This window comes from Mycteria americana, chromosome 1, assembly GCF_035582795.1.
Source record: "Mycteria americana isolate JAX WOST 10 ecotype Jacksonville Zoo and Gardens chromosome 1, USCA_MyAme_1.0, whole genome shotgun sequence".
Lineage (NCBI taxonomy): Eukaryota > Metazoa > Chordata > Aves > Ciconiiformes > Ciconiidae > Mycteria > Mycteria americana.
In genome coordinates this window covers 14423719-14445290 of record NC_134365.1, presented here as the reverse complement: position 1 = coordinate 14445290, position 21572 = coordinate 14423719, and the positions used below count along the sequence as shown (strand labels likewise).

General features: G+C 42.4%; 1 protein-coding gene across 3 annotated transcripts in view; it reads left to right on the top strand.

The window, feature by feature from the left end:
* The first annotated feature begins 3191 nt into the window (after positions 1-3191).
* The window catches only part of SLC26A5 (solute carrier family 26 member 5), a 41123-nt gene continuing 22742 nt past the window's right edge, over positions 3192-21572 (top strand). The window contains exons 1-2 of one of the 3 annotated variants that reach the window (XM_075491480.1): positions 3192-3338; positions 20643-20856. In XM_075491480.1, coding sequence (XP_075347595.1) covers positions 20702-20856 — 155 coding nt within the window. In that variant the 5' untranslated portion in view covers positions 3192-3338; positions 20643-20701. Of the gene's footprint in view, positions 3369-4224; positions 4247-20642; positions 20857-21572 lie in introns of those variants that run through there. The other 2 variants (XM_075491487.1, XM_075491492.1) reach the window with 2 other exon arrangements.

Below are 21572 nucleotides of genomic sequence, written 5' to 3'. Positions count from 1 at the left end.
GACATTTTAAAGGATTTGAGTTCAACTACTTTCAAGGAACTTCTCATGGTAAAAAAGAAAATGTCCTAATGTTTGGGCCTCTGCTAGAATAATTGTGCTATTATGGACAATTATAAAGCTTGACATGACTAATGTATCTGTATATGATGTGGGTAGTAACTAATTAACAGGAGCAATTTGAGAACCAAGCCAACTGCCACTAAAACCAATGGGAAAATCCCTGTAAATCTAAACGCATTTCACATCAGTCTGGAAATACCCACCTCAAATTTACTAACGCAGCTGGTTTGACCCATTCTAGGACTGGCGTAAGACTCCATGGTCAAATATATTCAGGGTTTTTTTCCCCCTAGAAAGTTGTCTCATTATTAGAAGAACTCTGAGTGTAGTTAGGGAGCGGCCGGGAGTGCTCCAGTCGATGGAGCCCATCTGACCCAGTTTGCTAATTTGGGATGTCCCGTATGGGACATCCATGCCAATGAGACAACCAGAAGTGTCAGAAGTCTCCGCACTCCCCAGTCCCTCAGCTACGTCCCAAGCCCATACTCACTATCAGCGGTTGTTTGAGCAAGTTGAGAACAAAACAGCCCAACAACTGGAGCTCTAACCAGCTGTGAGCCCTGGAGCTGCCCTTTGATGGTGCCTCACAGCTTTCCTTACGCTGCTGGAGAGCAACGGCTCCTGCTGCTCCATCCCCTGTGGGCCAGACAAGCCCTCAAAGCTCACACGGGGCTCTGTCATCACACAGCTCCAGCGGTATGTGTGCCATTAACTAATTTCCCCCAATTATCCTCCACAGGAGTTTTTTTAGTCTCTCCAATTGACCATATTGTTTATTCTGTATTAACTTCCCCTCCTTTTTTTTGTTTTCACCAAAAATCGTCTTTTCATCTTGTTCCTACTGAGTTCAGCACTATATTAATCCCTGCCCTTCTCTCAGAGCTGAAGAACTGAAGCATCTTTTACCATTTTAGACAATGCTGGAAAGAAGCAATAAAAACAACTATTAACCTTCCCAGTGGGTCACGCTACAATGCGCACAAGAAATTAAAACCTGTTTCAGTTTATGTATTTAAATGCAGCAATTGACACAATTAGTGTAACATAATCCGCAGTGTGGATTGGATTACTGTAACATTCAAAATGATTTATACCTTTGTGGACTTTTCTAGCAGGAAATGTACTATTCCCATGTTTGTTTCAGGCTTTCTCCTCCCCCTCCTATTTGTGCAGGGTGTATAAGCACAGCTCTGTCTGTGGCATGTTACTGCAATATACGCTTTACTGCTTAATAAAGCATTGCAGAATTTCATACACCAGTGGTGACTCAACACCTTCATAAGGTCATTAATTGTAACACAAGCTGCAGATGCCCAAGTTCAGAAGAAAATAGCTTTTTGGATAAATAAATACGAATCGCAAAAGATGTCTTTCCCAAAGTATCTCCATTTACCCAGTTCTGTATAACACTGGCATCCAGCACCATTCCACATGAAGTCTGATGTATGTCACGTATCTAATGTATCACTCTGAAATTGTTACAGCCTATTTTGGACAAAACAAGTTATAGCAAACCCCTTACTTAAAATGCAACTTTTGAAATGTTTTGACCTTGAAATTTCTCAGTTTGACAACACTGAAATTTAAAGTACTGTGTTTCAGATTGAATTAATTTAAATTTTATTTAGTTACTCTTAAACTCTAACAAGGGCTAGCATGTCAAGGAATCATTTTAAGGTTTACAAAATAATACATTCCAGTAGACACCAGTTTTATAATTTTTTTTATGGTCTCAGTGCATAAGAATTTCAAAATGTTTTTTTCCTACCAGTTCTAGATACAAAACCAAATCTCTAAGAATCTGAAAGGTGGGAAAACATTTTCTCCTGGGCGAGAGAGAGAGAGCTATTGTTATGTTGGAAAACGTTTATAAATCAAGGACTGAAAGATGAGATCTGTGAAGATATTTCACTACTAATTCCTTGTGTATTCACAAGGAAATTGATACCTATGTATCCTTTGCATGCCTAAATAAGTAAGAAACTACATCTGGTCACTTGTGAGACCAACCACTCCGAGGCCCAGGCTGACAAGTGCGTTTGTCAGACAGCAGAGGTGGCAAAAATACACTCCTCATTATAGAAGAAGAAAAATAATTGTAACTAAGTCTCTTGAAGTGTTCAGTCAACATGAAGTCCTTCAGAAATGTGTATTTTTACATTCATTTACATGACTGGCACATATCCATCTCTGATGCCTGACATATGTACCACATTTCTTAAAGGACAGAACATTGGTGTCTGCTTTTTCAAATTAATTTTAGGCAATGAATCCTGATGCTCCTTCACTGGAATTTCAGGACAACCCAACTGGGGTTTATTCAACAAACACCATGGCGTACTGGGAACTGTGAGGGAACTGGGGTTGTTTAGCCTGGAGAAAAGGAGGCTGAGGGCAGACCTTATTGCTCTCTACAACTACCTGAAAGGAGGTTGTAGAGAGGTGGGGGTCGGTCTCTTCTCCCAAATGACAAGCAATAGGATGAGAGGAAATGGCCTCAAGTTGCGCCAGGGGAGGTTTAGACTGGATATTAGGCAAAATTTCTTCACTGAAAGGGTTTTCAAGCACTGGAACAGGCTGCCCAGGGAAGTGGTTGAGTCGCCATCCCTGGAGGTATTTAAAGGATGTTTGGATGAGGTGCTTAGGGACATGGTGTAGCGGTGGTCTAGGTAGCGTTAGGTTTACGATTGGACTTGATGATCTTAAAGATCTTGTCCAACCTATACGCTTCTGTGGTTCTGTACTCTAGCACAGTACACACGAGCACAACAAAAACAACCAGGCCAAGGCCTGTATATTGCATCACCGCTAGCCAGTGCCCACCCCACGCTCCCCAGGTATATTTTTATATTTAAATTAGAAATAAACTATATTTATAATTATGTATTTCGTGTGTATATATAAGCGAAAGGGAGGGCTAGGGGTGACACCTCGGCTACACCCAGGGGGCCGGCCCAAGCAGGTCGCAGCGGCCCCCCGCCCCTGGGCGCAGCCGCAGCCACCGCGCCGGTAACGGCCGCAACGGCGCCGCGGGCAGGGGCGCACACCACCCCGCGGCATTCTGGGACTTGTAGGCCCCAGCGGGGGCTGCGGGGGGGACTACGAGTCCCAGCCGCGCCCGCGCTCGCCCTCGGCCGGCAGGGGAGGAGGCGGGGGCTGGCGGCCCGCCGCCGCCCGCCCCGCACCCCTTGCGCTCACCTTGGGCGCGGAGAGGAGGCGGTAGGCGGCCGCCGTCGCGGGTGAGTCGCCGCCGGGCTGGAAGGAGGCAGCGCCTGGAGGTGAGCGGAGCGCCGGCGGGTCTGGCGCAGGTGAGCGCGGCGTGCGGGGCCGGCCGCGGAGGGGTCCCTCCTGAGGGGTCCCTCCTGAGGGGGCGAGACTCGCCGTGAGGAGCGCCGGGTCGGGGTCGCGCTCTCCCGGTGCCTGCGGCTCCAGCTCGGTCATCCCGGGCCGGGGGGCTGGCCTGGGGGGGGAAGGGGGTTCTCGCATGGCGCTCCCGCTTCTCACCGTGCCTTCCCTGCTCCCTTCGCCCCCTCTCCCCGCCGGCCCCTGGCTCCTCACCCCGCGCTCTCCCTGCCGGGCCCCGGCGGAGCTGCCGGAGCTTCGTGGGCGACAGGAGCGGTTTAAAAGGCGCTTGTGACCGCGGTGCTCGCCTCGGCGCCTTGCCCAGGCAGCCGGGCTGGTCTGCGCCCCTCTACTTAACGCGCTCCTTAAAGCTCAGAGGTTGCGCGGGCAGCAGACAGCACCCACGCTGCTAGTAACTGTAAGATACACGCAAAAACCCTGGGCTAACTTGCAAAAGAAAAATGAAAGGGGAAACCAGAAGAAGGTTGAGAGATCAGTCATTTCCTCGTCTAGTGACTGCAACCCTCTGACTTTAAGCTCCAGGCTGTCAGCTTAGGTCAGAGTGACTGTCTGAGAAGTCTTGTAATAACAAGAAATAACTGCTTTTTGCTTTGTTAATAGCTTCAACCCAAAGATCTTCAAAACCTTTCCAAAACCTTGATTGAACTGTTGCCCGTCCCGTCCCGTCCCGTCCCCCCCCCCCCCTTGCAATTTTCTGGCAAAGAATAAGATTGTGGCTTTCCCTATGTCAGTATTTTTCAACTTCTGGTCTGCAAACGGTGGGAACACTTTGAACCCCTTAGAAGGGATCAGTGAAAGCAACCAGGAAAAGCCAGCCAGAAATGTAAGTAGGCTTAAATTTGATGTGCTGGTGCCCATGCTGCTATTGCAAAACTTTTAATTGAACGCTGAAATATGGTTGAAAGCTGTTTTCAGGATACTCCAAAATTTTGAATAACCCAAATGGCCAGCAGGAGTTTAGAGATAGTCTAGTAGTAAGAAAAAGAAACAAAAATATAAAAGTACCGTCATTATTTCTGCTGATGACTCGGCAGAATGTACATTCATAATTCTTTATCTCTCTCACAGTAACACGGTTGCACAGCATTGGTTTGGATGGGGATGACTGACAGTCTTAACAAGGGTCTGGCCACTGGAATTTTTTTGGCCGAAGCTTTCACAAAGGAAGACTAAAATTTTCAGACAGACTTTTAAAATGTCTTCTACTAAATGTGCAGTAGAATATATTCTGGGTTAACAGGTGTCTTGATTTATATTACAGAATTTTCATAAGATGTTACTTTTCTAGCTGCTGTAGAAATGAAAAAACTAAGGTAATTAACTGTACAGTGTCAGAAGCAAGCACATGTAGGTGACTTGCACTGAATTAACTCTGTGGGGATCAACTCTCATTTTGGCCTTCCTCAAGTGGCAGTAATCACATTTTGAAATACTTGGTGTATGGTAATTCCAAGCCTTCTCAGGACACGATAGGTGTTCCAGTTCTGCATTTAGCAGTATTCCTGAACTGAAGTATTTTATTAATTGTCTTTCAGTGTACTGTGAAACATCTCTGAAATGAAACAGGGAAAGGGTATAGGGAGAGAATGGAGTTTCACCCATGCAAAGCTGCTGCTGGTAGCTGATAAAACATATTCATTTCAAATAGTGTATACCCCCTTGTATAGACTTGAGGGCTTTAAACTGAGCAGTGTCATGCTAAAAGCTTCACAACACTTAAAGGTATATTTGTGGGGGGAGCTGGGGCAATACTGAGTTATAACCAGAATCACATTTCAGTGAAGGCTCTAAGTCCAATAAGAAAAATACCTGCTGCTGCTTCCAGGCTTGGGTTCTGATCACTAAACAGTATTTCCTCTGACTAAGTAATCTGTCCAGAGCTGATGTGGTTTTTTGATTGTACTATACAAACTCTGTAGGGTAAGTTTGCTTAAAAGCTGAAATACTTACAATAAAAAAAAAAAAAGTGAAGATGGCTGAGCATGATCCTGGGGAAAAGGGCCTAGGAAATGGTGAAGTCTTTAGCCTCTGCAACAAACTGAGCCCAGTTTTCTGAGCTGAGTGCTTACTGAAGTGCTCTCTTGGGTTCAGCCATCAGATCTTAAGACTTGGGGTATTAAACAGCCATCAAGTATTGCCTTCTGTTTGGAGTTTCTAGTCCATTACTGTGGTTCAAATCATATCTTTAGGACACAGCTCATCATAGGTATAGTAGTCTGTCCCCAAGAATGCAATGTTTCTAGAACTTAAATATTCCAAAACCACATGGGAAGTTGGTTATTATTTAACATGACACTAAAATCATGCAATACTGAGGCACAGATCTAGCACGTGGCTGCAATACCGTTGTTCTTTTGCTAATAACTTGAGAAAGAAGAACTGAACATGTGTTTATCTGCTTTGACTATTATTATAGTACAGACAGACCATTATTGTCTTAAATTACTATTTATTTGGACTGTAGCTGTAGCCTCTGTAAATGTGACCAAGACTTTTGTGCAGGCCATGGGTTGCCTGGAGAAGCACAGAGTCCTTTGAGCTCCTCTGCCCCTCTTGGTTTGCCTGATCATCTGCTAAAGTCAACCCTGCTGGGGAGCTACAAAGGAATTCATGACGCTGGAGACTCCTGCTTTTTTTGTGTCTTAAGGAAGTTTTCTCCTGTAGAAGGCAAGCCTCCACTCTACGTTTTGGTGGGGGTTTTTTGTTCTATGTTTTCTCTGCATTAGCCCTCCCCTACGCAGGCTGTCCTAGCCATGCTGGTTTGCTCAGCTTTAACTTTGATTATGCTAGTTGTTACCAAGCTAGAGGTCCGTGTGGTAGTATCAGCTACAAGTAATGTTGTAAACTTGACAGGATTGGGCTGCAACCAGAAATAATTAGGCCCAAACTATGTCTGATTTAATTGGCAGCTATTAAGGCTTAATATATCATTGTCCCCTAGTTCCCAGTTTGAATGCACAGTGACTGAAGCATTTACATTATGGTAACTGTCCTAGCAACTTCTTAAATGTATCAAGGCAGTTTCTCAAACTGTTGTCCTACATGGTAGTGTCAGACCTTTAGCCGAATGATGGAAGGACAGTGGATCTCAAAGAATAATGAAATTACAATGACACTTTATCTGTGCCTGTACATTAGATGTTAATTTGATGATTAAATCAGAGTATGCAAAATTCCTAGGAAGAGCTTGTGTTACTTCAGCCATCCATCCTTCCCATGCTAGCATTAGCACACAGGGAGAAAGCCAGAAAGTCTTTTATTCGTGTCTACTAATTATGCCATCTTCTCTCCAACATTGAAACGGGTTGCTTTAATTCACAACTCAAGTTTCAATAGCTTTCGTGGGTTCCCTCATTTCTTCATACTAGTCACTTTTTTCTGAATAGCTTTACACAAGGGTCTTTTGGCATCTCGTGCATTTCCCCATGATCAAGCGTTTACTTCCTTCTGAATCTGATGAAGATGAACTGCTGACTGCTATTTTTTCTTCTATTTCATTGCTGATATAATTTTCCATAAGAACTGGTTTTCTGAAGCACGTATTTTTCTGTCTGATCATTTGGTAGATCTATAACTTTTAGCACAAGAAGACCATGCTGAAGCTAAAATTCTCAAGCTCAAATTAGCCTATTGATTTCCCAGTTAAGTTTAATGAATTAAGTACCTTCCTTATCCTGATGTGCTTCCTTCCCTATATCTGTTAACCAGCATAATGTTGTCCTGATAGATAGTATTTCTTGATAGTATTTCTTAATATGGCTACAAGACCTGCCATTGCTATTATTTTATAGGTAGTTATCTGTAGCTTCTTGCTTTTCAGAAGTATAAGCAGCAGCGAAGTCCAGGTCTTGTAGTTATTTTCCATGTGCCCAGGTATTGAGAAAGCTGCAAACAGGTGATGTCCAGTATTTCCATGCGTATGAAGGTATGGCTGTAAGTTTGTGCAGGAAGCTGAAGGGTTTTGCGTTGATAAGATTTAGATTTTTATTAATAAGAGTACATATATGAATAACTGGCCTATGGGGGAACTTGGACTACTATTCTCAAAGTTGCATTAACTGTTTCTTTTGTTTTGTGCAGTAGCAAGCTGGGAAGACCTTCCATGTAACAAACAATAGTGTGATTGCCTTCTTGGGAGTTTTTTGAAAATGAATCTGTATTTTCACTGCCTGGGTGGAGTCTCTCTTTCTCCAGCTTTCACTGTAGAATTCTTACCAGTTTTGCACAGGCAGTGGATCAAGTTTTGCTGATCTACTTTGACTGTTGCCTACCATTTTGTATGTCCAATTTTTTTTGCGTTCTTGTGGGTGTTTTGGGTTGGGTTTTTTTTTTAGCTAATTAATAGATTTTAATCTATTAATTGAAAACCTGAGATTCTGACACCTAGACTGGGCTAGAGCTAAGGTCAAATTGTTTATTTTCATTTATTTTATGGAAATCAGGTTCTGAAGCATGTCTGAGACTTTTGAGAACTCATCAGAAAACCTCTCATAACTCAAGCATGGACAGAATTTTCCAATCCAAATCAAAGATTGCAGTCTCTTTCATTTGAAACATCCTTGTTAGAGTTCAGTCTAGTAGGGCCAGATCAAATTAAGGATTGAGCTGATTAGGCATTACAAAATTTCAGTTTTGGGCACCTGGTTTTCATGGAGCAGAATTCAAAACTCTATATACCATCCAGGAGAAAACTTGGATTGCTACTCAGAGGTGCCCACAGGGAACTGCCTGTTCCTGTTCTCACAGAGCTCCGCTAATCTCAGGCATGTCTGAAGAGGCATGTCTGAAGAGTCATTGCAGGAACAAAACCACAGCTCTTTCATGGATACAGGCATCTGTAGTATCTTCTCTAAATACTGATGTTTTGCTGCTGCTGTAATAACTTTATGGCATAACATGGTTAAAGTCCTTTCCCAGAAAAAGCTAGACCTGAGTTCAGTTACCACTTCAGCATGTTGGGATTTAAGCCTGCATCTCCTGCTTTACTAGGATAGTGCCATAGCTACAGCTACACAGCTTTGACATAACACTGTTTTCTAAGCTCTCCCTATTTCTTTCAGGTTTACTGTTTCTTTATCTTCTGTCTCTGGTCCATTTCAATGTTCCAAATTGGAATTTTGCACCATACTTCTTGTTTTCTTGTTTTCAGTTCTGTATTATGTGTTTCTGTTTTTATTTCTTTGCCAGTTTCATGTTTAAAATTGATGCTTATGATCTTTTTTCACTATGGCATTGCAATGCTATGGATGGTGCTGTATTTGTGTCCATATAGCTGAACAGATGACCTGAGTCTTTAACTTGCTACAGATGTAGTGAGTCTGATTTTCTTTTCCCCTACTTTCTGGTGGCATTTGTTTCTTTTGCATTTGTGTTTCTGTGGAAGGAAGGTTCCTGCAAGAAGAAGTCACCAGAAAATTACTTAATGAACCTTTCTTAATTTCATTTGATGATCCTCAGCCCAGACACCCTTGTTGCTCTTTCAGTTCCTTCGTTATGACACCTTGTTTTACTGTTAGCTGTTGCAGGAATCCATTCATGCTGGGCTGTTCTGCCAAACGCACTTGAAGAGTCAGTTGGAGAACTCTGTGCCCCTATAGACCTGTTTGAACTAAACTCTGTGGCTGACATCTTTACAGATCTGGTATAGATGATGTTTTGGTAGGTGGATTCTTAGCTTTACTGCATGCTTGGATGATGAACACCACTAGTCTCTTAGAGCTCTTCACAGAATATACATATCTTCAGTTCTACCTAATAAATGCCACTGATTTATGAAGACCTGAACAACACATCTGAAAGTCCTGTGCTTCAATAGCCTAGTAAAATTAAAGTATAACTGCAAGGACACGAGCCTGGTAGGTTGTTTTATCATTCTGGTACTCTGTGGCATAGAACCTTCAACATATGCATATGTTCAGTGCCAGCCAGTAACTAGTGTTGGTCCAAAGCAATTTCTGTATACTGTCCATCTTATTTGATTGCTCTGTTTGGGATTGTGGAGTCATTTCTTTAGCTGTATAAAGGTTAGTCTTTTTACTTGTGCAGTTAAGAACAGGCCCAAGGCTGTCTCACATTAAAATGTGAGCTCTGTCATCAGCCACAGAAGAAATGCAAAGCCATAAGGTGAGTCTGCAAATAAAGCAGGGGGTTGTTGTGAAATACGTATCAGAGGAACTTCTGTACATGTTAATTTTGCTTACTATGAATTTTAAATATTTCAGGGAAAAGCAGCATTGGCCTATGTTTGCTGCACACTCATGGGCTTTATGTGTAACCTTAGCATCAAGATGTTGAGGAAGGTCATTCCCACTGGCTGGCAATCACCTTCAGAAAATGAAGCAACAGCCTTAAGTACATAGGAGACAGGAAAATGCTATCACTTGGATAATATAATCTTAACCAAGCGGCAGTTGCGTAAACAGGGACAGGATCTGTCACAAGTCGCATCCTACTCACTGCTCATGCAGGTTTTGGTTTGATACTTGGTGCACAAAAGATATACACAGAAAATATGTGTTATAAAGTAGCTGCCAAGAATGAAATGTTTCTTCCAAATGCAGATCCTAACATGGATAGGGAAGTTCAACTTCTTTCTCAAAACTAGCAGGAAGAGAGTTGCAGCTTAGATAAATAGTTATTGTTACTGCTTTCCCAGAGAGGGTCTGCCCTATGCTGAAGTTCTTTCTTGGCTTTGTCAGAAGCAACAGTTCTTCAGGAATTTCTTCAGGCATGGCAATGGCTGTAGCCTGTTCTGCAGAGGGGCAAATCATTTCAGAAACTGTTAGGAAGAGAGCCTCGTAGAGGATCCTTGGAGACATTTCCAAACCTCATATTAATTGAGTAAGATAGTTACTTCATGCCTTGTTTTCAGCAGTGAAACTGGAATACAAATTTATAATCCCATCCTAAACCCTCTCTTCTTCCCTCCCTCCACCCCAGTCATTTCTTCATGTGACCACACTGTGTTTTACTATCCTTCGTCTTCCCCTGTGACTTGAGAGGTTTGCACTTTAAACATGATGACTGAAATTATTCTGGTTATAAATAACAACCTTCTGCTTTTTTTTTTGTTTTGTTTATTTTTAGCTTGATGCAACACTTGAGAGGTTAGTGATGTGTGTAAACAAGGTTCATGAAGCAGGTACAGAGGAGGAGGGCTCTTTTGGTGGCTTCTCTGCTGAAGCAGTGTATCATGTAACTTCTCCTTTCGGCACAGACACTTGTTTGATGTCTGCTTGTTCCACTTTGCCAGAAAAGAGGAACCAGCTGCTGGAGGTCATTGGTGCACTGAGGTCACATGAACTGTAGAAATTATTCTGAGTTAGCTTGGTGTGTATGCATGATCTTGATTTATGTTCTCTCCTCTGATCATCAACTGGAGCTTTACGATGAAGACTGCTCCAACAAAGTTTTTGGCAGTGGATTGCCTGTGGAAAAATGAAGGTAGCTAATGATTACCTGTCTCTGAGGGGGTGTACGTCCTTATCAGTTGGCTTAAGCATGACAAAGGGGTTATCGGCCATGGTACCATTCTGATTAACTTATCTGATTCCACTATCACTAGCTACTGCTTTTGGATTTCAAAAGGGGTGAGGATGGCAGATTCAGACCCAAGGTCACTAAAGTCACAAAAAGAAGGAATAAGAATGATCATATTCCCATGGGTTTTCATGGTCACCAATGTGTTTGCACTGGAAACAGAAGCCATCTCTTATCTATATCTGAGAGGGAAGGAGACCAGTGTTCTGCTGCTCAAAGTGCTCCAGGTATTTGTCTTATGTGGAATTGATTAAACAGCTCAGTCATCATAACAGGTTCCCAAAACATTGTCTTGTTGAAAACAAACATAAGATTGCTGGTTGATAAGAGATACCATTAAGATACTAATGAATTCATTAGTCCATGGAGTAAATCTTTAGAGGCTACAGTATTTTTTGGCACAGAACATGAAATATCAAATACCCCTTATCAATTTACATAATCTTTTTTTTATATAGGTCTAATTTGTTACCATTTTCTGAGACAAGGATCTTTGTGCCTCACATGTTGTTATTATGCTCTTTTCAGTGGATAAGATCAGTTTATTAGAGGAAAATATATCATACTGAATCCAACAGCCTGAGGAAGGCAAGGCGGCTGCTGCTGATCCATATCCCCAGTATCATATGATACCCAACCAGTATCAAGACTGAAGATGTATTCCCAGCAGGCACACACACACAGAACACATATACACAACATATTTACATATATACCTGGCAAATCACACAGATTAGACAGGGAACACTGACAGCCTCATCCTCCTTCCGTCTCTGGCTAAGCAGGATGGAGGTCCAATAGTGAGAATATATATACATATATAGAGATATACACACATACACGTTATGTATGTACCAGGTGAATCCCTCCAGCAACTGGACTCAGACACTCAGTCTCCTGCATCTCAGTCTCCCCAGTTGCTGGCAGCTGGGTGTATGAGCCCTCAAGGCCGTAGCCCCACGCCAGTTGCTGGTACAGACCATCACAAGCACACACACGCTGGCCACGTGGGTGGCCAGGACTTCCCAGGTCTCAGTAGCTGCCCCCCCTGTGCTCTTACTCTTAGAGATACACAGGTGCTTTCACACCCAGAGCTGACCCTCCTGTGCTGCTCTGGACTGGTGGAGATGAGCCTTTGATGAGCTGATGGCTCCTGTGATGGACCTGGGCATAGCCCAGCAGGGTATTATCCAGGCTCTCTGTCCTGCCATTGTCCCTCTGAGTAACTCTGTGGGTGTGCGGAGGAGCTTTTATCACACAATCCAACATGGTTTATGTAGCCATCTTACCTTTCTATGTGGAGTAGAGTGGAAATTTTGCCTGTCTAAAAGCTGCATAGGAATTCAAGGTCCTGATTTTTATGTTTTGTTTTTTATTTTTTTCCCAAAGGTTCACTCCTGGAGTGCATTTCTTAGCTTAGGACCTACACAAGGAAAATTCTGTTTGCTTCACAAGTTATTTCTAAATTTGTGAAGCTTTACATGAAGGCTACAAGTCTAAACAATCTATTCATTAGTGGATTTAGTGGAAGTAGTGGAGGAGAAATGAGGATGATAAGCACAGTCCAAGAAAACTAGGGGAATGCATTCCTTATGACCCCACCCATTTTTACAGCTTTGTGCTTGTTTTAAAAAAACTTCTGTTCCGGCTTTCTCTAATTTTATACGTATCACTCAAGGTGATAAGTGGGAGGGCATAGGGCACTGGGGAATGAGGCCAGAGAGGAAAGAAATAAATGAGAGAACATGCGGTTCCTAAAATTGCCTCAGTTTTTGTGTCCAGCCTCTTCAGAGGGTAGGAACAGACCTTGCAATAACTCTGCTTTTCAGTGTACATTTGGAAGAACACATTTTACATAGAGTGGCAGTATTTCCACCAGCCCTTTGGTTGATGGCAGTCACCTGTATTTGTAAGCTTAAAGATACAAAATACTTCATAGGCTTTGCAGTTCATGATCAAACTTGGAATTCCCCAGCACAGGTGCGTTTTTCTACTATAAAGCTGTACTAGTACTGTCTACCCGTGCTTTTCTACTATTTAAAGCAACTCTGTGGTTAGCTACCAGAAGAAAGGTTTTCTGCTGTTTTAAAACAGGCAAGTCAATGGATCTACTACTGACTCCCCCTGTTGCATTAGGTAGTTCAGATGCATTCAGGTTAGATACACAAGTTTAAGAGCAAAAAGTGCCCCATTTTGTAATTATAAGCCTATTAAAGCTGCAATAGTCACACAGTACTCTATTTTTCATGTCTCCAGCTTCTGGGGTTTTTTTCCCCCCATAGTCATATTTTGAATCTAAGGAACAGCAGCCAAATCATGATCCTTATACATTTTATGGCAGCATTCTAATTCATATGGACTGGATCAAAAATTATTGTCCTCTACAAGAATCAGTGTAGATGGCTTGACAGCCCTCCTTTATTGTCTAAGATTGGGAAGAGAAAGTACTTAATGATTAGTAGTAGTGTTATAAATTGATGTTTACTTCACTTTTTTTTTTAACGCCTTCAATTTGATAATAGCAGTAAAGACATAAGACAGGCCTTTATCAGTCAGATAAAGAATGGCAGCCCTCTTTTATCATCTAAGATTGGGAAGAGAAAGTACTTAATTATTAGTGGTAGTGTTATAAATTGATGTTTACTTCACTTTTTTTTTTCTTTAACACCTTCAATTTGATAATAGCAGTAAAGACATAAGACAGGCCTTTATCAGTCAGATAAAGAATCGCCAACTCTTAAGTCTTTTGCATACAGCTTTTAACTACTTCAGCTCAATTATTGTCTGGCTGATAAGATTAATGGCAGTTATAGGTATTTATTTATTATCTTATAGCTTTTTAATTTTATTCTTGCAATGAAGTTCAAAGGTTGTCCAAGAGCAGTATTCCACTATTAATTAAGATTCAGATGCCCAGAGATTGCCTTTTTCTTCCTTTGGCTAAAGGTCTGGGATTTTTCAGAAATCATAGCGGTAAGCTTTGTCTTCATGAAAATGACAGTACCTGCTTTTGCTCTTCCTTGAGCATGCTGGGAGTGAAGGGCAAGGCTGAATTTCCAAGCCTTGGATATCTCTGTTGGCAGTTTGTCATATTGCTATTCAGCAAACACTTGGAGAGACACTTCAATTGGTCACGAAATGCTGCTATTTTGCTACTCTATGGGCAATGCATATCATCTGTTGTAAACACAAGCATCTTAATCCTTGTTCTGTGTGTGCTTTTGCAAAAGAGATGGATGGTATTAAAGACTTTCATCTTTATTGTATTATCTACAGCTTAGTATTCAAAATGATCATCAGAGAATATGGTTATGCAGGGCTGTTAAGATGAAGGTGGTGACATTACATGTCACCTCATGAAGTTCAACAAGGCCAAGTGCAAGGTCCTGCACATGGGTCGGGGCAATCCCAAGCACAACTACAGGCTGGGCAGAGAACGGATTGAGAGCAGCCCTGAGGAGAAGGATTTGGACATGTTGGTTGATGAGAAGCTCAACATGACCTGGCAATGTGCACTTGCAGCCCAGAAAGCCAACTGTATCCTGGGCTGCATCAAAAGAAGCATGGCCAGCAGGTCGAGGGAGGTGATTCTCCTCGGGAGGTGATCCCCCCTACTCCTCTCTGGTGAGACCCCACCAGGGGTACAGCATCCAGCTCTGGAGTCCTCAGCACAGGAAAGACATGGACCTGTTGGAGCAGGTCCAGAGGAGGGCCACAAAAATGGTTACAGGGCTGGAGCACTTCTCCTGTGAAGAAAGGCTGAGAGAGTAGGGGTTGTTCAGCCTGGAGAACAGAAGGCACCGGGAAAACCTTATATCAGCCTTCCAGTACTTGAAGGGGGCCTACAAGAAAGCTGGAGGGGGACATTTTACAAGGGCGTGTAGTGATAGGACAAGGGCTAATGGCTTTAAACTGAAAGAGGGTAGATTTAGATTAAAGGAAGAAATTCTTCCCTATGAGGTGGTGAGGCACTGGAACAGGTTGCCCAGAGAAGTTGTGGATGCCCCATCCCTGGAAGTGTTCAAGGCCAGGTTGGATGGAGCTTTGAGCAATCTGGTCTAGTGGAAGGTGTCCCTGCCCATGGCAGGGGTGTTGGAACTAGATGATCTTTAAGGTCCTTTCCAACCCAAAACATTCTATGATTCTATGACGTGGAATACAGAAAATGATGCATCCAACTATAGTTTTGGGGTATATTTAGGATCTCTTTTAATGGTATGTGATTTGTTCTCTATGTTCAGGTATCTGCTGTGAACCATAGCTAAACACAAGATCCTGTCGTATCCTCCCTCAGGTTTACTTTTGTGTTAGATGGTTCTCATGATTCAGTGCAGTATAACTTCCTTGTTCAAACAGAATCAGAAATGCTCAATCTACAGTTTAAAAACCTTCAGACTGAGTGATGGTGAACCTTAGGTTGTGACCTCTGGTAGTATTTCAGACTAACACTTGCCATCATCCGGATAACTGATGTAGAGTTGAGCCCTGTTCAGTTAGTCAAATACATCTTTATCATTTATTTCATGACATACCATGACAAACAGAGGCAAGACTGAACTTCTGTTGTTCTGTACATCCTCATAGTAGCTGGAAGAGTCTGGGCATGTGTACAGAAATGAGAAAGGAACTGGAGATCTTAAGACCTCTCCATGTCTAGATTTACATTAGAAACTTGTGTGGCTCTTCCAAATATTAACCAATCTACTTGAAGCTTAACAAATTTGAATGTGGAAAGTACGTATCCCAATCAGGACCTGAATTGTTTGGGGTTAGCGGGGCGCTGTTTTGTCTTGCAGTGTCTTTTGGAACAGGAAGAAGGGGTGCATGTTTTTAAAACCTTGCATAGAAATGTTTTGATATTATATTCTCATTTTATTGGAACAGTTTGGCCAAAACCAAGCCTCTGAACTGATTTGGTTTGTGCCTTTTGCATGCAGCTGTAGTTTTTGTTTGTTCTGATTTGTTTGAGTGGGTTTTCTGTTTAAGACTGATTAAAATTGCTTCTTAATTGGTAAATGAGGCTGATGTTGCCAGAACACACCAATTAATTACCGGAAAAGATACAGTCTATGTGAATAATGATGGAAGGGACCATAAAGGAATCCCAGAATGGTTGAGGCTTGAAGGGACCTCTGGAGTACAACCCCCCCTGCTCAAGCAGGGTCACCTAGATGAGGTTGCTCCAAACCATGTCCAGTCAGGTTACGGATATCTCCAAGGATGGAAACTCCACAACCTCTGTGGGCAACCTGTTCCAGTGTTTGATCATGCTTACAGGAATTTTTTGTCCTTATGTTTAAACAGAGTTTCTTGTATTTCAGTTTGTGCCCATTGCCTATTTACTCTCTGCTGCATCAGGTATTTATATCCATTGATACGATTTCCCTCCTCCTTCCTCCCCTCTCCAGGCTGAACAATCCCAGCTTTCTCAGCCACTCCTCATATGTCAGGTGCTCCAATTTCTTAATCGCCTTTGTGGCCCTTTGCTAGATCCTCTCCAGGATGCCCGTGTCTTTCTTGCACTGGGGAGCCCAGAACTGCACCCAGCACTCCACATGTGCCTCGCCAGTGCTGAGGAGCGGGGAAGAATCGCCTCCCCCAGCCTGCTGGCTATGCTCTGCCTAACGCAGCTTGGGATGCTGCTGGCCTTCTTTGCCAGAAGGACACATTGCTGGCTTATGTTCAAATTTTTTGTCCACCAGGACCCACAGGTCTTTTTCTGCACAGCCACTTTCCAGATGACTGAATCCCCAGCGTTTACTGTTGCATGGGGCTGTTTCTCCCAGGTGCAGGACTTTGTGTTTCCCTGTGTTGAACTTCATGAGCTTCCTGTCTGCTCATATCTCCAGCCTGTCAAGGTATTTCTGAATGACAGCATAGCCATCTGGTGCATCAACCACTCTCTTCAGTTTTGTATCATCTGCAAGCTTGCTGAAGGTGCACTCTGTCCTATCATCGGGGTCATTAATGAATATATTAAATGATATTGGCCCAAGGTATCAACATCTGGGGTACTCCAGTAGTGACTGACCTCCAGCTGGACTTAATGCTGCTAATCACAACCCATTGAGCCTGGCAGTTCAGCTAGTTTTCTGTCCACCTACCTCACTGTCTGTTTAGCTAACCCATACGTCATCAGCTTGTCTTTGAGGATGCTATGGGAGACAAAGCCTTGAAAAATACAAGATAAAGAGTATCACTGATGTTCCCTTTTCCACCAAACTAGTCATCTTATCATAAAAGCCTATTAAGTCAATGAGGCATGATTTTTTTCCTTCATAAATCTGTGCTGACTACTCTCAATCACCTTCTTGTCCTTAACATGTTTGAAAATTATTTCCAGGGTTACTCATTCCATCACCTTCCCAGAGATCAAGGTGTGGCTGACCAGCCTGTAGTTCCCTAGGACCTTCTTCTTACCTGTCTTGAAAGTGGGAGTGACATTGGCTTCCTTCCAGCCCTTAGGAACCTCCCCAGTTGTCATGACCTTTCAAAGATAATTGAGAGTGTCCTTGCAATGACACTGGCCAGCTTCCTCAGTCCTCATGGGCGTGTCCTGTCAGGTCCCGTGGACTTGTGTATATCCAATCTATTTAAATGTTTCCTTACCTGATCCTTTTCCATTGATTTACGTTTTCCTTTCTCCAGACTTACCCACTGGTCTCGGGGGCTGGAATTACTGAAGGCTGATCTTACCATTAAAGACTGAGGCAAAGCTCATCTTTCACCATGTCCTTTGTCACCTTTTCAATCACTGCTTTCAGTAGAGGGCTCACATTTTCTATAGTCTTGCTTTTGCTGCTGATATACCTGTAGAAGCCCTCTTGTTGCCATTCATGTCCTTCTCCAGATTCAGCTCCAGGTGGGCTTTGGCTTTCCTAACCCTGTCCCTGCATGCTTGAAGTGTCTCTATATTCTTCCTGCGTCATCTGTCCTTGCTGCCGCCTCTCATATGCTTCTTTTTCATATATGAGTTTTGTCAGGAGCTCCTTGTTCATCTACACAGGCCTCCTACCACTCTTGCCTGAATTCCTGTTACTTGGGGTGGACCATCCTTGAGTCTGGAGGAGGTAATCCTTGAAAATCTGCCAGCTTTCCTGAACCCTTCTTCTCTTCAGGACCATGTCGCATGGGATTCTTCTAAGCAGGTCTCTGAACAGGCCAAAGTCTGCTCTCCTGAAGTCTGGGGTTGTAAGCCTGCTATATGTCTTGTTTCTCTCAGGATCCTGAACTCCACCATCTCATGGTCACTGCAGCCAAGGCTGCCCCCAGGCTTCATATACCTGACCAGTTTTTCCTTGTTCATAAGCATCAGGTCCAGCAGAGGATGTCTCCTTGTCAGCTCTTCCATCACCTGTTGGCAGGAAGCTATCATCACTGCACCTCAGAAGGCTCCTGGATTGCTTGTGCCCTGCTGTGTTGCTCTTCCAGCAGACAGTAGGGTGGTTGAAGTTTCAGTTTCACTGGGCAGAAGTTAATACACTAGGATTCATGGGTAGCTCACTGTCTGTGACAGAGCAAGATGTGAAGTAGGAAGTGGTATTTGTGGGTAGGTAGACATTGACGTGGAAAAAAAATGCTAAATTTTAGTGGCCAAACGTACATCTCGGTATGGACGGCATTGCTGTAAATATGAAATAAGATACATGTGATAATATGGAGGTGAGAAAAAAGCCAGCAGGCTGCTCAGATGGGAATTGCTGGTAGAACAATCCTATTCTAATGTTGACCAGATCAAAATTGCTGGGATTGTTTAGCCTGGAGAAAAGGAGGCTGAGGGGAGACCTTATCGCTCTCTACAACTACCTGAAAGGAGGTTGTAGAGAGGTGGGGGTCGGTCTCTTCTCCCAGGTAACAAGTGATAGGACGAGAGGAAATGGCCTCAAGTTGCGCCAGGGGAGGTTTAGATTGGATATTAGGAAATTTTTCTTCACTGAAAGGGTTATCAAGCATTGGAACAGGCTGCCCAGGGAAGTGGTTGAGTCGCCATCCCTGGAGGTATTTAAAGGACGGTTGGATGAGGTGCTTAGGGACATGGTATAGTGGTGGTCTTGGTAGTGTTAGGTTTACAGTTGGACTCGATGATCTTGGAGGTCTTTTCCAACCTATACAATTCTGTGAAAATCTGCAGGTAGGGGGAAAAAATTGTAATGCTGAGAGTTACAATTTGCTAAACAATAACGCGAGAAAACAGTTCACAAAATGTCATTGAGGCTTCTTGGTGAATTGATACTATGGAAAGATGTAAAAGAATCTTCAGATGTATTTCAAGAGTACAAAGGTAACAAGCTCTGATACTACCCTTGATATGATACTGTTCTTACAAACAAGTTTTAGATATCTTATTTCATGTGATAAAGCTGAAGTAAATCTTGAATGTGGTATAAATAAAAATTATAATTTCAGTAAAAATACCCTTTTGTGACTGACTATGTAGGGAAAATGTTGCTTACGAAATAATGAGAACTGAAGAGATGCTAGGCTGTGTCGTCTGTCCTAGGAGATAGAGAACAGAGAGGCCCGAGTGGAAAATTCCAGCACCTTCATCAGACTAAGGCTTAGGTAGCAATATTAGTATTCTGCTGCTGGGTAGACTGTATTTGCTGAATCAGAACGTTGGACCGATCTTGGTTAGCTTTGTCTGAGTGTTTAGGTAGCAATTTGTTTTATTTCTGTGTGGTAACCCTTTTCTAGGAAAGTATTGATGTACAGCTAAAAACTAAACACCTCTGGGTTAGCTCCCTTGGTTGAAGGCAAACACATGCTTAAGTGACTTGCTGGACTTGAGCCCAAGGCCCTTGTTCACAATTATGGCTCTGTTTCCTGTTGCACTCACGTTCTGTCATCAAATGTAGTGCTAGCCAGCATCTCTGCTTAACGGTATAGCAGTCCTGTCATTTTGCTCATAATTTGGAGTTACGTTTCTTGCCCCATATTTCTAGAAGCAGCCAACACGGGGCAAAGGAATTAACAGCGTATCTCCTAAACATGTTAAGATGTTTATGGAACTGAATCAGACAGACGAATAGATGTTTACAAACCTTCTGGCTAGTTTTAAGATTGTGTACATCTCCTGACTCCTGTTTTAGTAGGCGCAGGACTGAGAATAGCAGTAAGTGGCACATCCATCAAAAGAATAACTTTTTGAAATTGTTGTTGAAAGTGAATTGTGCATCCTTAAGATGCTGTCTGGAAAAAGAAGCCTCTGAAACAGAGGAGAAAGGTCGATGGATGCAGGAAGCAACTTGCTATCTGGAAGAAAGAAGTGGCTTTCTCAGTGTTAAAATTGGAGTTCTGTCTTTTGGAGATGGACGTGACAGTTTGTGAGTAAGCAGGAAGTAACTCAGCAATAAAGTAATCTCCCTTTGACACCGACATTTCCTTTAAAAACTGAGGAAGGAAAATCCAGATAAGCATGAATATAACCTTCCAATTTTGTTTGTGCAATTATTTACAGAGTAATTAATGCAAAAGCTTTCTTCACCTAGGAGAAGCATAAATTAATAGCTTCCATATAGTAAAGATCGTTTTATTTACTTGCTGCTGTTACAGACTGTCTAATTAGTGCTTTTAAACTGCATTCACAGTTCTTGTCTCTAGCTTGTCAAAATACATTCTTTGAAAGGAAATGCCAAATCTGAGGTTAAAAAAGTAATCAAACTTATTTTGTCTGCAACCAGGTTTTTCAGTGGAGACTTTGGAACTGTTCTTCCTTGGCTTCTGCTCTGTGAGATCAACTATGGAACATGCTCAAGAACCTGAAGCATCTCTTGAGCAAACCCAGAGGTATTGTGTGGAGAGACCAATATATAACCAAGAGCTCTTGCAAGGATGGTTGCACAAACGAGAAAGAACACCTCAGACTTTAAGGCAGAAGATTGCACGTTCTTGTCGGTAGGGTTTTTTGTCTTATCTTCATTTTATTGGTTAGAAATATTCTAATTCTTAATTGATTCATGCACATAGCTGGTAATCTCTTCAAAGAAACCTAAAAGATAAAAGCACGAGTTCTACTTTGATTATTCAGCAAGACTGTGATGAAGCTGTGTATGTGTTTTTGTATGTTAATATATAACTATTTTAGAAAATGTTGGATAAATTAGTTGAATTGCCTTCAACAAAGTGCAAAGGAAAAATATGCAGCATAGGAATGTGAAGTATTAGTCAAATCATGTCACATGAATTCATATGACCCAGAAAAATATCTGTCCTTTTTACGTGGAAATACTTACGGCCAAATTTGTGCTTCACATGATCCTTTCAAGGAAGAAGAATGGAGATGTATGACAGCTGTGTAGAAATCTCAATTATTAGTCTAATAAGGACTTAATAGAGGCATTCTGTAGCTTTTAACTAACTGCCTTGGAATCTAAGTATCATCTGGTTAGACAGGAAATGTCTTTAACTGTGCAACTCTTGCTCTGTGGTACCAGAAGATAATGAAGAGAAACTTATTCTAGTTAAGTTCTCATTAGCTTTACATTTATCCATGCTTCATTTGCAGAGTTGATCCAATTTCTTGCTAGAACCTTGTTCTGCAAGACAACAAATTATTTCTGCCTGACCGCTTGTCTGTAAAATATTCCTGTTCACATGATTTGACATGTGGA